We start from the raw sequence: 17,179 nt of genomic DNA, 5'->3' as shown, positions 1-17,179 counted from the left end.
GGTGGGAGACCAGGGTGAGGTGGTGTGGGGTGGGGTGGGGTGAATTGAGTAGGGGGTCTAGAGGGAAGTGGGTGTGGTGTTGGTAATATGAAGCACAAATAATGTATTTTTTAGTATTAGGTATCTATCTAACTATCCGCTCTACCATAATTGTTCCCATCTGTCTCTCATTTTCCAGCAACTTCCAAGAAAAGCAACTTAAATGATAGCATTTTGCTGGTAATGTTCAGCACTGAAATGCTGACTAACAGCAAGGTTTCTGTTTATGTGTTTTTATGTGTAAGGGTTAGTCTCATCAAGACTGTTGTTCCAGTTTTAAAAGGTCAAGCTGGTATTGATGCCAATGCCATTATCAGACCTGCTTATAAGTCTGAGTCATCGTTGATTCCCTTGTTGATTCTTTAACACCTTTCTCCGCTTAAAGAAGCAGGCTTACATAGGTTTTTGGGATTAACACTGTTTTATTTTCTGAACGCAGTGTCGAAACAGAGCTGGAAAAATGCATCAGGGAGTCTACTAAAGTCTTGACTTCAAAATTATCAGAAAAAACCATGCCAGCATCCACAAAAGGAGTTAACAAGCTTGGAGACAGGTGGTTTGATTTGAAACAACAATTCGGATCCAGTCCGTGATTCCCAGAGGAATTTCTGATTGTGTCTCAGGCAGTATTCTAAATCTTAAAAGCAACAACATTGCCAGGGCAATGATACAAAGGTTGCAGAGATGAGTAATTCAGTGAATTCCTCCAGCCTCTTTAGACTGCAGGTGAATGTGGGCTTTTGATAACAAACACAAAAGAATAGAACAGGTTTGTTGAAGTTTATTTGCCTGAGGCCATTTATCCTCTTATTTATATCTTTTACTCCCCCTCTGACAAGCATTTGCCCTTCACCCCGCAAACCTTTGGGAGTGATCAGCAGCTTCAAGCGTTTGAAGAAGTTAGCAGAAGTTACAACTGCATCCACCTCAGTTTTTTGGAATCAACCATTAAGACATTATTTTATCCAGGGAGGTACATCTCTGGGACAAGACTATAAAGGCTCTGTATTTTAGTGTTCTGTCACTGAGTTTTGTGCAGGTAAGAAATGATGGTTGAAAAGCCCTCTGGGATCGACTGATCATCTGGAATAGACAAAAGTTTCTGAAAATGAAACAAAATTTTCAAAGCAGCTATAATCCATATTTGTAACAGTATACAATCAAGTTCTCTTGTGCTAATGAATATACAGTTTTATACAATTTTCATTTTTCCATCAGCTTTACAGAACAGTTATATTTGAATGTATGTATTTTTCCAAGCACTGTTTTCAGGTGTCTCCACATATTTCCCTGGAGCTGGCAGAGAACAAACACAGATCTAAAAGAGTTAAATATATAAGAAACTTATTAAAATATTAGAGCCGTAAGATTTCTCCTAACAAAACTCAAATTTAAATGTTTAAGCATGTGTTTAAACATTGTCCTAGCATGGTGTTATTAGCTTTTCAGTAATAAAAAAAATTACAAAAAACTGAAGAAAAAGTTGTTAACTAAACTTCATGGCTATCCACTGAATTGCTGTCAACATGTTTGACTTAAAAACCAAAAATCTCACAGCGATGCTAGAGGGAAAATCTGCAAAATTCATCCAGTAACCTTTGAATACAGTCTGACTGCATCACACTCACCTAAAAATGAGTGACCCAAACTTAAAAAATTCAACAATGTCCCTTAAACCTGGACCCTTGACCCTAAATGGTTGACTCTGCTGACCCAGAAAGATGGTGCAAGGGAACGGCCTCTTTAGCAGAGCAACAAGAACAGGCTGGATGTATGAGGTAGCACTTCCCCTCTCTCAATCACATTGTAGAAAAAGCCATCAGAATTAAGAGTCGAGCACTGGGCCAAATAGCTGGAGATTAACGGCTCCAAAAATAGGTGAAATGGGCTCTGTATGTGTGTGCCACTGAGCAAGAAAGGAATTAACAGGGAAGAGGATGGCAACCAAAAGAGAGAGAATTATAGAACTCATTTGGTAAAAGGACATTTAAGTCCTTATATAGGTGCGGTTGCAGCTTTTATGCGGTTTAAATCCAAATTTAAAAATTGCATGAAATTATCCACTTACCTGGTAAGTAGAAAAAAATGTGTGTTTCCCTTCCACGCAGCATCTAAACTTACCTTCGGACCTGAAGAGGACTAAAGTTTACAGCTAAAGTTAGCACTGTCTGTCAACTGATCCCAGTCAAGGGTTAAAGGTTAGATCCCTTTCTGGTGCCATGGCTGGGTTTCACAGCTCCAAGGCCATCATGTGACTGTCAGTAAAGCACTTTGAAATGTATGCTATCAAAACTACAAGGACACTATCAAATACAGCAATCAATCATTGGAGCAGAAATAGCAGGTGGGGAAAAGGAATGTGTGTTTTTGAATTGATTTGTCTTCATCTTAGTCAGTTGATTAATTAAATATTCTGCATACTTTCAGGATATTGAAGAATAAGGGAGTCAAGACGAATTACTGTTAAGATTTAATAGCAATGAACTGTAAAATCTAGGAAGAGACATAAACTGTTGTGGTGAAACATGTTTGCATGACAAATCTTACTGTGCCCCCCTGTGGTGGAAGTTTAAACTACTACGGAAACCACTTTCTCAAAGCCAATACTGCTGTTTTAATACCTGGCGTCAACGCTGCGTGAAACCTTAGAGAACAGCTGTGCTGCCGGAAGGATCAATAAATGCTCACAGAAGAGGAAAAAATTGGAAAAAGTGATGGGTGGAGGAGATAAGGGGCACCAGTGTGGGAGTGGGTGGTGACGCGAGGGACACAGGGAGAAACCGAATGACAGCTGAGGTGAGTCACGTCTATTTTTATTCAGCCGCATGTCTCTGTGGGAAAGAATCAAAGCTAAACAGACGTGTTATCGCTCTCTTGTTTCATATCAACTGGTGAGAAATCAAATCTACTGTAAAAAGCATTTCCCTGGAAAACTACAGCAAACAAAGCACACACACACACATGCACACTGCTGCAGAGTGAAACTACAAAAACACAATCACTGAACACAAATTCTTAGAATATATTTATCAGAGCGAGAGTAACAGGAGCTACTTCCTGTCTGTAAAGCAGGATATCTAATAGGATAGCAACAGGTTTGTTTACAGAGTGTCAAAGCTGCACTTTTTACACACGTCAGACATCTTTTCATCGTGTCACTTCATTCTACGCTTCCTGTGTTTCCTTTTCATCCTTTCCCATCTGACATTTCTGTCACACCAGTTTTATCGTTACACATCCTCTATTCTTCAGTTTTTTATGTTTTAATTTACAGAACTTATTGCAGTTTACTCCAACTTCTTTCTTTCAGCCTTTCTAGCCCGTAGTTGATTTGCAATTCTTAAATCTTCCACACGTTCCAACTCTACTTTTATCGTTCAGAACATAGTTTCTTTTAATTAGTATATAACCAAATACTTGAGATGAATAAATGAAAGTGATTAAATGGTCAAATTTTCTACAAGCATGGCCAATCCAAGCAGATGTTGTGATTTTTATCACCAGCCCTTAACTGCAGCTTTAAAAAACAATATTACAACACTAAAAATGCATGTTTAAAAAAATATTGCTCTGTGTTCCTATAGAGCCCTTATTCATTTTGTCCAGTGCGGCTTCTTTTCAGTGCGTGGTGGAACTGGGACGCCAGACGCAAGGCTGCAGACCCAGGTTGGACGTGCTGAACCTAGGCCTGGGGACCCTGCTGGGTTGAGTGCTGCTGGAGGCCAGCTGAGGGGGGTGAGCAGGTTGTAGTGGACTTAGATTTGGAGTACTCTTAATCTGCCTGTTAGCCTGTGCAGCACTGGAGGACTGGGAAAATGTAGGAGAAGCATGAGCAGAGGAGAAGGTAGGTAGCCTAGGGAGTGGGGTGGTAGGTGCAGGAGGCGGTGGGGGAGACAGCAGGGAGGTGGCCCACTGAGGCTGGCTCGGAGGTGAATAGCACTGGAAGGGTTTGGCACCTTCACTGGGTGGAGGAGACATGATATCAGAGCGTCGGAGGGGTTCCCCAAGTGTCGTAGCTGATCGAGGTGCAATAACTTTGAGGGTGGGCCCTGTGGCTGTCGGTGGAGGTGTGGAGAAGCGTTTGACCTCACAGACTCGTGCTGTTTTCTGAGGACCACCTGTTAGTCCTCTATCCTGCTGATGGGTGGAGGTGTCTTGGAGAGCCCCACTTCCATAGCTGAACAAAGAAGAGTTGAGCTGGTAGGGCTGGTGGCTCATGATGTCCACAGGCTTGAGGCCTGCTTTCTGCCCCTTAGGTCCAGCTGCCCTAGACTTCGTGATCTCGGGTTTCTTCTGTGCCTTAGGAGGACAGGAGGGAGATAGGAGAGGGTTGTAGTTGATGGGAGGTGGAGCACGGATATTGGATGAGTACTTCCATGTGGCAGGGAGGGAAGGTGTGGGTGAGGGGTCCCTTGTCTGAGCAGGAGAGTAAGGGGCAGCAGCAACAGATGGAGATCGCTCTACAATGTACCGATCCATCCTGTTCTGTCTCCGAGCAAACAGCTGGCCTCCTTTCCCTGCCAGCTGTGGCACTTGAGGGGTCTGTGGTTTGGGGGCTACAGGGGGTGCTCTGGATCCACGCTGTGCCTGCATAAAGTTGCAGGCCTCTGCCCCCAGCCTCAGCCAGTCCTCTTCAGGGCCTGATTCATGCCCAGCCTCCCCACTAGGTGTAACTCCAGATTCACCAGTCGGGGTTCTCTCAAAGCGGTCATCCATGTTTTGGACCATCGACAGCAAGTCCGGGTTTGGAGAGACATCTCTGTTCTGGACTGAGTGGAACATTGGCTTCTTGTTGCTACGACGACGGGCATCTTGCAGGATACCAGTGCGAGACGCTGGGACTGAGATGCGTTGCTCACGTGTCACCGGGGAATCATTGACAGGAGCCTGGGCAGGTGATGTAGCATCTGTCAAGTTATTGTAGGTATGGAAAGATGGAGAAGGAGGAGGCTGGGGTGCAGTAGGAGGAGGAGGTGGTGGGGTGTATTGGCCATGGAAAGAGGTCTGATTAAAATTTTGGGGGTGAGGTGGGGAGATGGGAGGAGCTGAAAAGCAGTTGGAGGGGGGTTGATTAGCAGAAGCAGGGGGAGAGAGATATGACGGTGGAGCCAGAGGGGAAAAGGTTTGAGCTGGTGAGGCACATGGCAGAGAACCTGCAGAGGGAGAAAATGGGATGGAAGGGGAAGCATGCACTGTAGGCTGTGGAGAAAATGTGTGTGCAGGAGGCTGCGTGAAAGATGCAGAAGACAGGGAGGAGGGAGGTGAGAGGGCTGGCGGGGGAGCGGTAACAGAGGGTGAAGTGTTGCTGGTGCTATTTCTTGGCGGGATATACAAAGATGTGCTAGACACTGCTCTCCTTGCATCTGATGGAGGGTGAAAAGTTGGGATATTCATTGTGGAGACAGCGGCCACAGGTTTGGATACCATCGTTATGGGCGTGGGCTTGGGCTGGGGAGGCCGAAACATCACAGAGGTCACAGACGCACGAGAAGGGGTGGAGCCAGAGTTGAAAGGCCTCGCCGTGCGGTTCAGAACTGCAGGGTTAGGAGTGAAGCTGGAGTTATTGTGTGAGTCTATGATTGGGTTGGGACTATGATTAGGAGAAGGATCAGGGTTGCCATTTTGACTTTGGAGGGGTGTCTGTGAGGGCATGCTCAGCACAACACTAGCCCGACTGACAACTGCTGACCCCCCATTGGTCAGAACCACAGCTGGTGGAGACATGTGTGAAGGGGGGTGGTTGCTGTTTGGTTTCTTTGTGAGGCTGCTTGATTCTTGATAGGCTGAGCTCTCCAGTCGTGATCCTTCCAAACCTGGCCTTAGATTTGCAGAAGTCACACGTCCTGGGGTCTGATATGCAGAGATGTCCAGTTCTGCACCCTGATTGGTTGTTGGAGAAGTCGGTGTGGTTGATGGGCAGGCAGAGCTCCTTCTGTCCAGCAGGTCCAGATAACCAGTGTCCCACGTAGGGTCAAATGATCCCGAGAATCCCTCTTCCTCAAATTCTGAGCCACTTAGAATGGAACTTCCTCCTTCTTCCTCAGTCTCTCCTCCTGTCTCCCCTTCTGTGTCCCCTCCTCTATCTCCCTCAGCTTTGCCAAAGCAGGTGAGTGTGTACTTTTTGGCTCTCTGTCGGCGTTTCTTGAACATAAGCACCCCTTTCGAGTTGGGGTTGGGAGCATCAGTGAGCAGAGATGCAATGGAGCGGCATTTAGTACGAGCTTCCTTCACCTGTTTTTCCACCAAACTCTCCCCGCGCTGTAACTCTGCAAGACAAGAAGAGTACAGAAATAAATCAACTGAAAGAGAGCGGAAACAGAGGGGAGAAGCAGCAATGAGATTTTTGACGAATACAAAAAAAGACACAGGCGACAAGTACAGGAAACGTAACAATGTGATAGCGTGAGTAGTGGCTGATTAATACAGCATTATCACAGTGAGGAGCTGCGATGAACAGTGACAGACAGGAGTGCGTGTTGTGGATTTGGAACAAAGAATTCCTGCTGCTCTCCAGAGCTGAGTCACATAGTCCAGGAAGGTTAAATCACAGTGTCTCTCCTGCACAAATCCTTGACTGTGCCTGTGTGCGTCATGGATTTTTGTGAGGGACATTTACCTGGTCACGTTTTCATGGCAAAAGCTTGGCCCTGTAATTACAGCATTTTAGGTAGAAGGCTAGTTTTAAGGTTGAAATTAAAGTAATAGTAAATGATAGTTTTAGGTTAATGCAATCCAAAGCAAAATAGTTGAGGTGATGGAAGTGATGGAAACTGTGTGGAGAAACTGCATGTGCACATTTGTGTATCCCTGCTTAGTGCTATGCTATTTGTTCGTCTTAGTGTCTGGCTCACCTCACGTAAATATGCTACTGACATAACTGTAGACTGATGACTGATGACTGACCCTGGCACACACAACGTTGTGTATTATGTTAAAAGTAATAATGAAAATGCACTACTCCAGCACTTTAAAATATAGTCAGCAACCTATTGTTTAATTTTCTAACATTTAACAATAACTATAACATACTTACCATTTCTTAGCAATACTGCAACAGTAAACAACAGAACAAAAGCCTAAAAATTTTAGGTTTTAAAGAAGAGACGAAACAAAGAACAATCTAAAAGTAAGTAGTGGTTACACATGCAAAGGCTCTTCACTCTTCCTCCTATTTGTTACCCTTAAATGCAATAACTGAAGCGCATCATAAGCCAAAAGCCCACACCCCAAATACTAATAATATGTCATTACAACATGAAAAGAGGAAACACTGTTGTCCTATCCTCATGTTATGTGTCTGCTCTCCTGTTACTCCATATGTCATTTCAGATACTGTGAATTACACTTTAAATCTTGAAAAAAAGAGATGAAATGACACCACAAGGTGCTACTGCACAGTCTGTATCACATTTTATGGCATTCCATCCTAACAAAAGACAATCTGCTGGCACTGCGAGAAGAAAAGTCAGAGGGTCACCAAAGCTATTAGGGTTCAGCATCAGGGGACCATGAAGGAAAGAAATAATAATAATAAATAACCATTAGGTAGCTGTTTGTTTCAGTCTGGTCCACAGTGCTGGTATCCTTTGCCATTCATAAAGCCATGCCAACAGTATGCAGCATTAAAAATAACTATTAATAATTTGTAACTTTTGTACCGTTTATTATTTGCATCAAGTCCCACAATAAGGAATATACACTGTTCAGATAAAGCACAACTGCATGAGCTGGTTTAAATTGTCTTTACAGCGCAGAATGGCACAGAGTTAACATTTTCAGTCGTTTCAGCATAATCAGTCAAGTCTGCTTACATGACTCAGAAATTTGGTAATTCTTCTTGATCTGAAAATAAAAAAACAAACATTTCACTCCAAAGTGATATGTCTTCCAATGCTTCTATAGTAGCTTATGTCTACTTCAAAGGGTGTCATTGATCTTACCTGCGTACACAGTCCGTGGGACTGTCTGTCCACCTACATCTGAACCTGCAGAAGATGTGAGGTCCCTCATCTCATGAGTGTGAATGCACGCTTGTCCTTGACCACCCTCAGACCCTCCCACACACACCCTAACAGTGTCCAAGTCTGCTGTGAGTGGGGAGCCGTTTAGTCTGTGTCTACCAGCCCTTCTCTCAGGGCACAGCCCATGTAAAGACCTTTGTCTCTCTCTAGCACCAAACCAACACATGATGTCAGCCCTCTATTCCTGTCGGTGTGACAGGCATCAAACACCTGTCTGGTCTCTGTCACAGACGCGCACACACAAACACACACACAAGGACGGGAAGACCCCATCACCAGAGGATATTTAGACACCAGTGTCAATGTGTGTGTGTACGTGTATATGAGTTCATAAAGCCAAATATAGGTTACAAAGAAAAGCGTGGTCATAACTCTTTGCTGATGTGCTGACACCTCACACCTGACTAACACTGCACACACAGACGCATAACTCTTTAGAGCTAATAATCCCATACCTAAAACCAATGGCTGTGTGTGTGTGTGTGTGTGTGTGTGTGTGTGTGTGTGTGTGTGTGTGTGTGTGTGTGTGTGTGTGTGTGTGTGTGTAACATGAGAAAGGGCAGATCTCTGGACGCCACAGTCATGATTTGTCCTATAGCAAAGGCCTCACCATACACCAAAGTCATTCAGGTCTAGGTCCTCTTGAACTGGATGACAGATCTTTCATTTCTGCAATGTTTGCTCATATTAAATCTGAACTCAGTCACTACATAGCTATTAGGTTTAATCAGCTATCATCCTTATTGCCTTGTTGAAATGATCGGTTAGCTAGACCGACTAAAGAACGCTGTAAGGAACAGTTAAGCACGTTCTCATCTTAACATCCCAGCAGAGCAATAGTTGCATTCTCCTATGAATCAATCTAGAGTCCCCAATAAATGTAATCTATACCGATGTGTATTTGGGATGTACTATATATCTGCAGCTGAGTACTGCAGTTTCAGTGCCACTGCCCTCCTAATGCTTCATATGCTGCTTCAGAAAGTTGCTGGAAGGAGACACAAGTCATGAGAACATGGAATTGATTAACTTAAAGTGAGACGTCAAATCCAGCGTATTGTGGAAATATTGGTAAGCAAAGGATAAACATTCAAAATGACTAACAAGCTGCTCAGTAGATTGAGGACACTCTCAAGTAACTTGGAGAGTTTGGATTTTCTAACACAGAGCGCGCTGTGTGACGGTTCTATACAAAAAGAAACTACAAGCAGGATCAAGGATGAAGCAAAGAGCTTCCATGATCAGACTGTTGCTACGAGAGTACCACAAGACCTGAGGTGAGTGCTGCATAGAAATACAGAGCAAAACTCAGGTTAAAGATTGCCTGGCAGAAGCTCACTATCCCAAAAACTGTGACAGTAACATCACATTGGCACAGGGGGAAATTTTTATCTTCATCGGATATCCATGACATCATCATGTTGCCTAGGAACTACCAAGCAATGGGATAAAATGTGCCTGTAGCTTTTGTGCACCCACAGCATCCTCGCCTTAATTCCACAACTCATTTATGCTCACAGAAGCTGATGCCTAGCAATAGGATAAAATGACACTTTTTTCTTTTTTCTTTTCTTGTAATTTAACTAATGATTCACAAAGTGTGGACTCCAATTAAACCCCAGAAAGCCATTTAAATTTTTTAAAGTACATAAAATACCTAAATTTTCATTGTAATTTAGCTTGAATTTGCCTTTCATATTTTCATTAAAAGGCAATTGGATCTAAAAACAAGATGTCATTTTTATTTTTTATTTTTTTACCCACTTTGTTTGTTTGTTTTTTAGCTTGGTGGTCATAGAAAACTAAAATGGAGTAGTGTCATTCAGGTAGAAAGCAGTGCTATTAATGGAGCATGAATGAGTCAAAACTCTAAAAAGAAAATATTTCATTGTGGGCTGTGAGAAGATCAGGGTGGAAAGGTTTGGGTGGAACACAGAATTTCAGAATTTAAAATATGTTTTTAAAAGTGCAATTCACGACTGAACCACCAATTATTATCTGATGAACAGAATCACAGAGAATTTACTGGATTTACTGATACAAGTAAAAACACATCTGTGTGACTTTCATATACACACATAATCACACATCTAGTCTGTCAATCAGAGGTTTGAATAGTTATAAATACACCCATCGGGGCAAATGCTCAGCATACAGTGGGGATATGCTGCTGTTTCAGGGGACAGAAGAGGGGACGAGGGGAGGTGGAATACCTCATGAGTATCTGGTTTATCTCACCCCATCACCACCAGCCTGTCAATATACACTTCAGTTCCAAGAAATGTCCACCAGAGGGTGATTTAAGACTACAAGCTAACTGCAGTTGGAGCCTTTTTAGACACACCAGAAAGAATCTTAGGAGTTGTATTTAAAATGCAAAAACACAGTGGTAGCGACTGAAATAGCTGCTTTACCAGGACACCGGTGACACTGGTGGATTGTCGTGAAACTTAAAAGAAGTTTAGCAACAGCTACACGATATTACAACGGAGACCAAAAGCTGCTGGTTAGAATTTTAATGAGAAGAAGTGCCATTCACATACACAGCATGCCTTCAGGTATTAGCACTCTGATGTCAATTATGGATAATTTTCAGCATCAATGTGATTCTTTGTTTACGTCATAACAACAAATGCCCAAAATCCCACTTTTTGTACACATAATCAAACCTTAAGTTAACTTCTTTTTTTCAATTCTTTAACTGGAACTGATTAAAAAAGTACTTGAAATGATATAGATTTAAATAAAAATATATACTCACTGGCTTGCCGTGCTTTGTCCATGTAGGTGGTGGAGAGTTCATCATTTACAGGCATCTGCTGTGGTCCCACCATAGGCACCAGATGTTTCCCAGACACTAACATTAGAGCCTCTTTCGCCCTTTCTGGAGACACTAGGGGTGGGCAGGCAAGCCCATTGCAGCCCCCTGCCTCCTGGAAGCCACTGTCTCCTTCTTCTTCTGCTTCCACCAACCCCTGATCGGGAGTCGGGGTGATCGTGTGAGGAGTCAGCGAGTGGGGTGTGTGTGTAGGAGTGGTCCACTCTGTCTGGCGAGGCTGATAGATGAGCTCTCTGCGAGGAACACCAGCAGCACACTGGCCATCCCACATCTCCTGCGAGGTAACGCCTGTATCTGTAGCACTCTCATAGCTTGTAAAAAAAAACCAGGATGGAACAAAGCTAATCAAATTTATTATCGAGATTAGAAAGTGAAAGACTTTCATAGTGGGTTAGCTAACTGTATACATCTTAGACTTTAATCCATATAATCCAATAATATATAATGTGTCGCCCTAAAAATGTTATTAAAATACGACAGGATGCCGAGTTTTCAAGGGTTTTTAGCAATTTGCTGCTGGAGCTCCACTTCTAAACACTAATAAAAAGTTTAAAATATTACTTTTTAGTCAAACTTCTTTTAAATATGTTAAATTTCTGGGAAGAATGATTAAAGGGGTGGAACGTCTGCTCTCCATCTCTTACCCACTCATCTCTGAGGTCTCCTCCTCTTCTTGCCTGTCGTAGCGTGAAGGTGAGCGTGCGTGAGGAGGTGTGCGACGATGTCGGCGGTGTGTGCGCGAGTTTGTGTCTGCGTCACTGTCTGTTTCTCCATAATAAGCCTCACTGTCTGGAGGGGAGGTAATACCCTGGGGTATCTCGACAGAGGAGAGGATGGAGAAGCTGTTGGAGTCTGCAGGAGGTGACAGGACCCTCATGGAGGAGTGGGGGGATGCAGAGCAACCAGAGTAAGATGAGCACTGCAAGCCAGAAGGGGCCCTAAAACCACAGGGATGTCAAGGTGTGAAAATACAGTTGGTACGATATGACAGCAAGACTGTTGTTTACTGTATGTGAGTGTCCCTGCTCTGACCTTTTGACTCTGAGCATTAGTGTGTTGCTCTGTTTATCTATGAGGCTCATGGCCTCAGCATGACTGAGCTCTGCACAGGCTTGATCACCAATGGCCACCAGCTCATCATGTTCCTTCAGTCCAGCTCGGCATGCTTTGCTACGCCTGCGTACCTGTAGAGAAGAAAAAAGGTGAGTGAATCATTTATATTTGTGCCCATGTAAAGGCAGAGCGGGCACGTTGTTTGATCATTTCAGGCTCTGCTTTGCATCATCTTTTACACTTTATTAGTTATTTGACCTTTTAGGTGTAAAACTGTTCTAAAATGATCTATATCATCAACCTGTTGTTACCTATTACATTATATTTGACACAGAGCAGGTCACTGAACTCTGATTCCTTCCACTGGCTAAGCCTTGAATATGCTGCCACTAGCATGGATATTAACAATACTCAACCGAGTATCCCAGAGTAAGATGTAAGTAAGACATCCCACAATGTTGCCCACAAAAAACAGTTTTCTAATAAAGTTTGTCTAAAATAATATTTTTATGCTTTCTTTTCCATTACTTGAGGGAGATCTATAGTGGGCAGTATATCGTCTTAATGTTATTGTTGCACACATTCCTGCCTTTATATTGTCTTCTCTCATGCTTTTAAAATAGAGTTTAATCTGAAGCTGTGTTTCATAGAATTTAGAGCTATAATCCAGATTTCTTTCATAAAAACTTAGAGCTTGAAGTTTGGTTAGAAGTGTAATCTACCTCCTCCATCTCAACATTTTCTGCACTGGAGGACACTGAATTTGGCTGAAAAGAGGCACGTTATTTTTTTTCCTTTTGGGTTTTACATGGCTGTCGTCTAAGTTTAAGTGTAACTATTTCGTTTTTTTGAGGGGACTACTATGCATAATGTATTTTATACAAGAACTTTAAAGTGAAACGATCTTGTACGTCTTCTTCTGTTTAATTGTGTTTTTTAAATAGGATTTTTTATCAGTACATACTGAACAGCATTTACACGGATAGTGATATCTCTGATAGGCTAATATCAGCCATTAATACCAAACTATATGTCAGTCTGGTTCTAACAAAACATGGTGACGTGTATGAGGTCCCTGCACAGTCGTGCCTTAGTATGATACTATATTGTTTTTTCCTAATAAAAATCTTTGATTGCTCCTGCACAGGCACAGAAACGCTGTCAAGTATTTGTTAGCTTATTTTTTTATGTCTGACTATATAAAAGTGACCAAAAACATTCTGCAACATGCAGCTCTCCTTTAGCGGCAGTCATTATCGTCCCTGCATCGGAATTAACTTGTGAAGTCATGCAGCTGTTGCTGAAGGTCACTAAGAGATGAGGTCATAGGATCCTTCAGGAAATATGTCTGCTGGGGGGTAGACGCTACTGCGGGAGTGATAGATTGTATAGATGGAAAGGCGACTATTCTTGCCTGATAGATTATAATTACCTCTAAGAGAAAAGGATAAAGCTATCCAATCTGTAGCCTCACATAAACACACTGATACACATACTTTATCGCTGCTGAAGGTAAAAATGTTAATTGTGTTCAAGTGCCTCCTTTGCCTTTATCAGTATCTCCTGACCCAATAATCCAACTCTGTCGTCATACAAGCAAAGCAAGGACAAGCTATTTATCTCCAGCCAATGTACACACACATGTACACACACAGCTCAAGTGAGCATCATGAAAGAGGGGGTTTGAACAGCTGCTTCACCAGTCTGGACCATGGGGCATGCCTGTCATTCACCATATGTCACCCACATACCCGAAATAAAACCTTGCAGAAAAATCTCCCACATTCTTACACAAATGGGGGAAAGACAGATGCTACTATTATGGATAAAACACACACACAAATACAGACATGCAAAAGTAGAATTAATTAAAAAGGAAAGAAAATGTGTGTGTTTGTGTGTGTGCCTGTATTTTTTTATGTGACCAAGAGGTCGTCCTTTTTCCATGCTCAGCTTCCAGCTCCTCTTAGATGAGCTATTCTGATCCTCTGGTCCTCTCCATTCCCAACCTGGCTTATCTGAGGTATGCCCAACCACACATAAACACACACCAACAGACTAAAGCACACACTCATCACTGATCAACCTCCCATCAAACTCCCTTTTCCACTTGAAAGTCTTCAATGAAAAGAAGCACGTTTCTGAATCAGACATTTTGGCTGCTCGTGGGTGAATGATGGACTTTCAGTGTGAGCGAGTCCACATTCCTGCTTTCCAGAATAGCTTTTCCCATTAGAGAGCACATTCTGGACTGTCATCAAAAATAAACAGAGATGCAAAAAGCCTTTAGAGAAACCCAGCCAGAAAAAAAATCTCTTAGGCTTAAAGATGGATTAATGTGTCACACAAATATGTGACAGTGAGAAATATGAAGCAAGTTCATTACCTGTTGTAGGTGTGTTCACAATAGCCGGACGTGTACTCATATACATGGATGACATACGAACCTGTTTCAAAGAAATCCAGGGATGGAACTCGAGTCAAACCCCAAACATGTGTTCACGCTGCTCACTGACCCACTAATTCACTCAAAACAGGTGAGGCACAAAGTGAACTGGGCCACAGCCAAACGAGTGTCAGGAACAGTGGCCAGAATTCCCTTCCCCTCTGTCAAGTATTGTAATGCAATTATTACATTTTTTAACTAGTTTTGTTTCTTTGTGTTGTTTTAACTCAAGCAAAGCAGTTTGTAAAATGACTAGAAGCAAAAGGAAAATGCATTCATATATTTCAATAAAGGTTTTTTTTTTTTTTTACAATCATTCATACAGACAGGTAATCCTCCTTCCCCAAAAGCCAGTTTGGAGCCAGGAAAAATCCTGAACTGTCAAAACTGTGTGAACTTGAAGGGACATTACTTTTGCTCAGAAGTTTATATACGATTACACTCTGATTTAAATCATTTTTAAATGAATTTGCCCATCAAGGAAGTCACTCTTGCCTTTCTAGTCAAGAACAAGTAAATGTAAAATAGCAAGTATATTAGTTTAGTTTAGGATAGGTGAATTTACTCACTTCAGTTTATCTCTTTATTTATTTAAATATTTTGTTAGATGCCACTTACTGTACTATAAATAACATTACTGCAGTTTTTTTTATTATTATGTCACAGTAATGCTATTTGTTAGAGGCAAAGTTTCATATTTTCAAAAAAATACAAACATTGACTCACAATCACAATCAATTCATGTAAGTTATATTGGAAAAACTTCACTAAATTGATGAAGGCTGAAATGTAAGATGATAGTTTTGTAAGTACATGGAATAGTTTTAGTTTGTTTTGTTTAGATTCTGTGTTAATTCCAGTTAACTGAAATGTATTTTTGCTCCTAGTTTTAGTTCAGTTTTATTTAATTAGAATAACATAAGGACAGCACAGTGAAACAGTTTCAAGCCAGGTGTAATTTAGCTATTCAAAATCCTAAAAACACCTACAAGAACCAGAAAGTAAAATCTCTAGTGACTCTAGTGCAGCTGATTCATTTATTCGTATTTCAGGTCAGATTACAAACCACAAGACTCGCTGAGGGCTGAGCCTACAGTTAACAGCTGCAATCTCCATCAAATCGTCTACTCACATTACTACCTTGGCAGCAAACTTGACTGCAACATACTGCATGCATACACATATATCAGATCTACTGTACCTTGGCCACCTGTAGAGGTTTTTGCTGCTCAGCTCCTCCCTGGAGTCTGAAACCCCACGGGGCTCCTCCTGAGAGAGACACCACAATCTCCTCAGCTACCATTCCTGCTCTCAGCTCACAGCCTGCTGTGTGCCTGTGTGGTGGTGTATATGCTGCTCTCCCCTTCTTCAGTTCCTCACACTCTGTGAGTATCAATAGGTATCTCACTGCTTTCCGTCACTCCACCCATGAGGAGACAGAGGGTGGCTGGCTTTCATCTGCTCACGCTGGAATGCTGTGTCAGAGGGTGGGAGCTCAGCAGGGTGAGAAGGGGCAAAAGTGTGTAGCGTGCTTGTGTGTATGTGTGTGTGCATTCGTCCTCACTTGGATTCAACACTTGCCATGTCACTCTCCAGCACCCTGTCCTGCAAGGGGCACTTACTGATATATCCTCCAGAAATAACCATCAGCACCACTCCCTCTTCAACCCCCCCAGCTCAGCAAGCCTGACCAGCACCCGCGGTACATGGATCAGTCTTCTTAATGGATGACTATCCAAGCTGACAGTTTCAGAGTGGGTGCTAAAGGGACTTCTGGCTCTGAGGAAGTAGAGGTTTGGTGCTGTAGCTGACTTTGTGAAAACTGTTACAGTTATTTCAATAAATGAGGAGCTTGGCTGATGTATTAAAGCTTCATCACATCAGACGTCGCTAAAGGAAGGCAAACGATTAAAGAATTTGTACTTGACTACCTGATCCAAATTGCAAACCCATTTGAGATGATTCAAAAGAGAAATTGTCCTGCATTTTGCAAGCTCAAAATGCGGACAGATTTGGCAGTTCTACAGTGTATTGGCTTCTTCTGGCTTACATTTAGAGGCGCTGGAAGTCGGCCGCATGTGCTCACACATATTCAGATGGCTACCTCATATCACATTGTGATTATTTGATGAATAGCCAACACTCCTAACCGAGCAAGATAAAACCAGCATCCCTGAAAAGGGTAGCATGGGCTATCAGGAGAACTTTTTGGTGTATGTTCTGTATGTTCTGTATGGTCTGTTGTTAGCCAGAATGCTCAAAATGCTACAGAGGACAGGCATTTAAAAACTGATGGATTGGGGGTTTGTCGTCTTACATTTTTTGAGGTTTTTACTGAGATGTTTATCTATTTATTTATTTTATTTTATTTACTGGCTGTACCACAGCGATGATGATTTACACCAAATGGCATTCCTGATGTATCCAAGCTTCAGACTGGAAGGAGTAGAGTGGCTCTTGGCAAGAGGGAAATGGAAGGTTTACAAGATGGTGAAACCTGCTACATTATATGGTTTGGACTTGTTAGCACTGAAAAAAGACAGAAGGCAGAGCTCCTAAGGATACAACAACACCACTACTATGTACATTTATAGCTACTTTTACTTTCTAAGTAGGTAAAATACTTATTCCACCAAAGGGGAAAAAGAATACTCAATATAAATAGATTCTGAAACTCTTTTTCAGTGCAACATTTGCATTGCAACTGTTTTGCAGCACCTATGTTAACACATAATATAGGTGCTAGAGTTCCATAATACAGTGTCTATATCAGGGAACGAG

At 42.3% G+C, this 17,179-nt stretch overlaps 1 protein-coding gene across 2 annotated transcripts; it reads right to left on the bottom strand.

Moving 5' to 3' along the window:
- Positions 1-2,835: 2,835 nt before the first annotated feature.
- LOC309712283 (synaptopodin 2-like protein) lies at positions 2,836-16,043 on the bottom strand. Of its 2 annotated transcripts, XM_082542965.1 has the most exons (6): positions 15,600-16,043; positions 11,932-12,083; positions 11,544-11,837; positions 10,822-11,210; positions 7,980-8,024; positions 2,836-6,305 (listed from the first exon to the last, which is right to left on the bottom strand). In XM_082542965.1, the coding sequence occupies exons 1-6, from the start codon at positions 15,699-15,701 to the stop codon at positions 3,658-3,660; spliced, it is 3,630 nt and encodes a 1,209-aa protein (XP_082399091.1). In that variant the 5' UTR covers positions 15,702-16,043; the 3' UTR covers positions 2,836-3,657. The 2 variants fall into 2 exon arrangements, with proteins under 2 accessions (XP_082399091.1, XP_082399092.1); XM_082542966.1 differs by lacking the exon at positions 7,980-8,024 and having other exon boundaries at positions 15,600-16,042.
- Between the last annotated feature and the right edge of the window lie 1,136 nt (positions 16,044-17,179).

The sequence above is a fragment of the Aulonocara stuartgranti genome (assembly GCF_965226115.1).
Source record: "Aulonocara stuartgranti genome assembly, chromosome: 8".
Classification (NCBI taxonomy): Eukaryota; Metazoa; Chordata; class Actinopteri; order Cichliformes; family Cichlidae; genus Aulonocara; species Aulonocara stuartgranti.
Note: the sequence above shows the minus strand (reverse complement) of the source record. Positions and strands in the feature narration are given on the sequence as shown.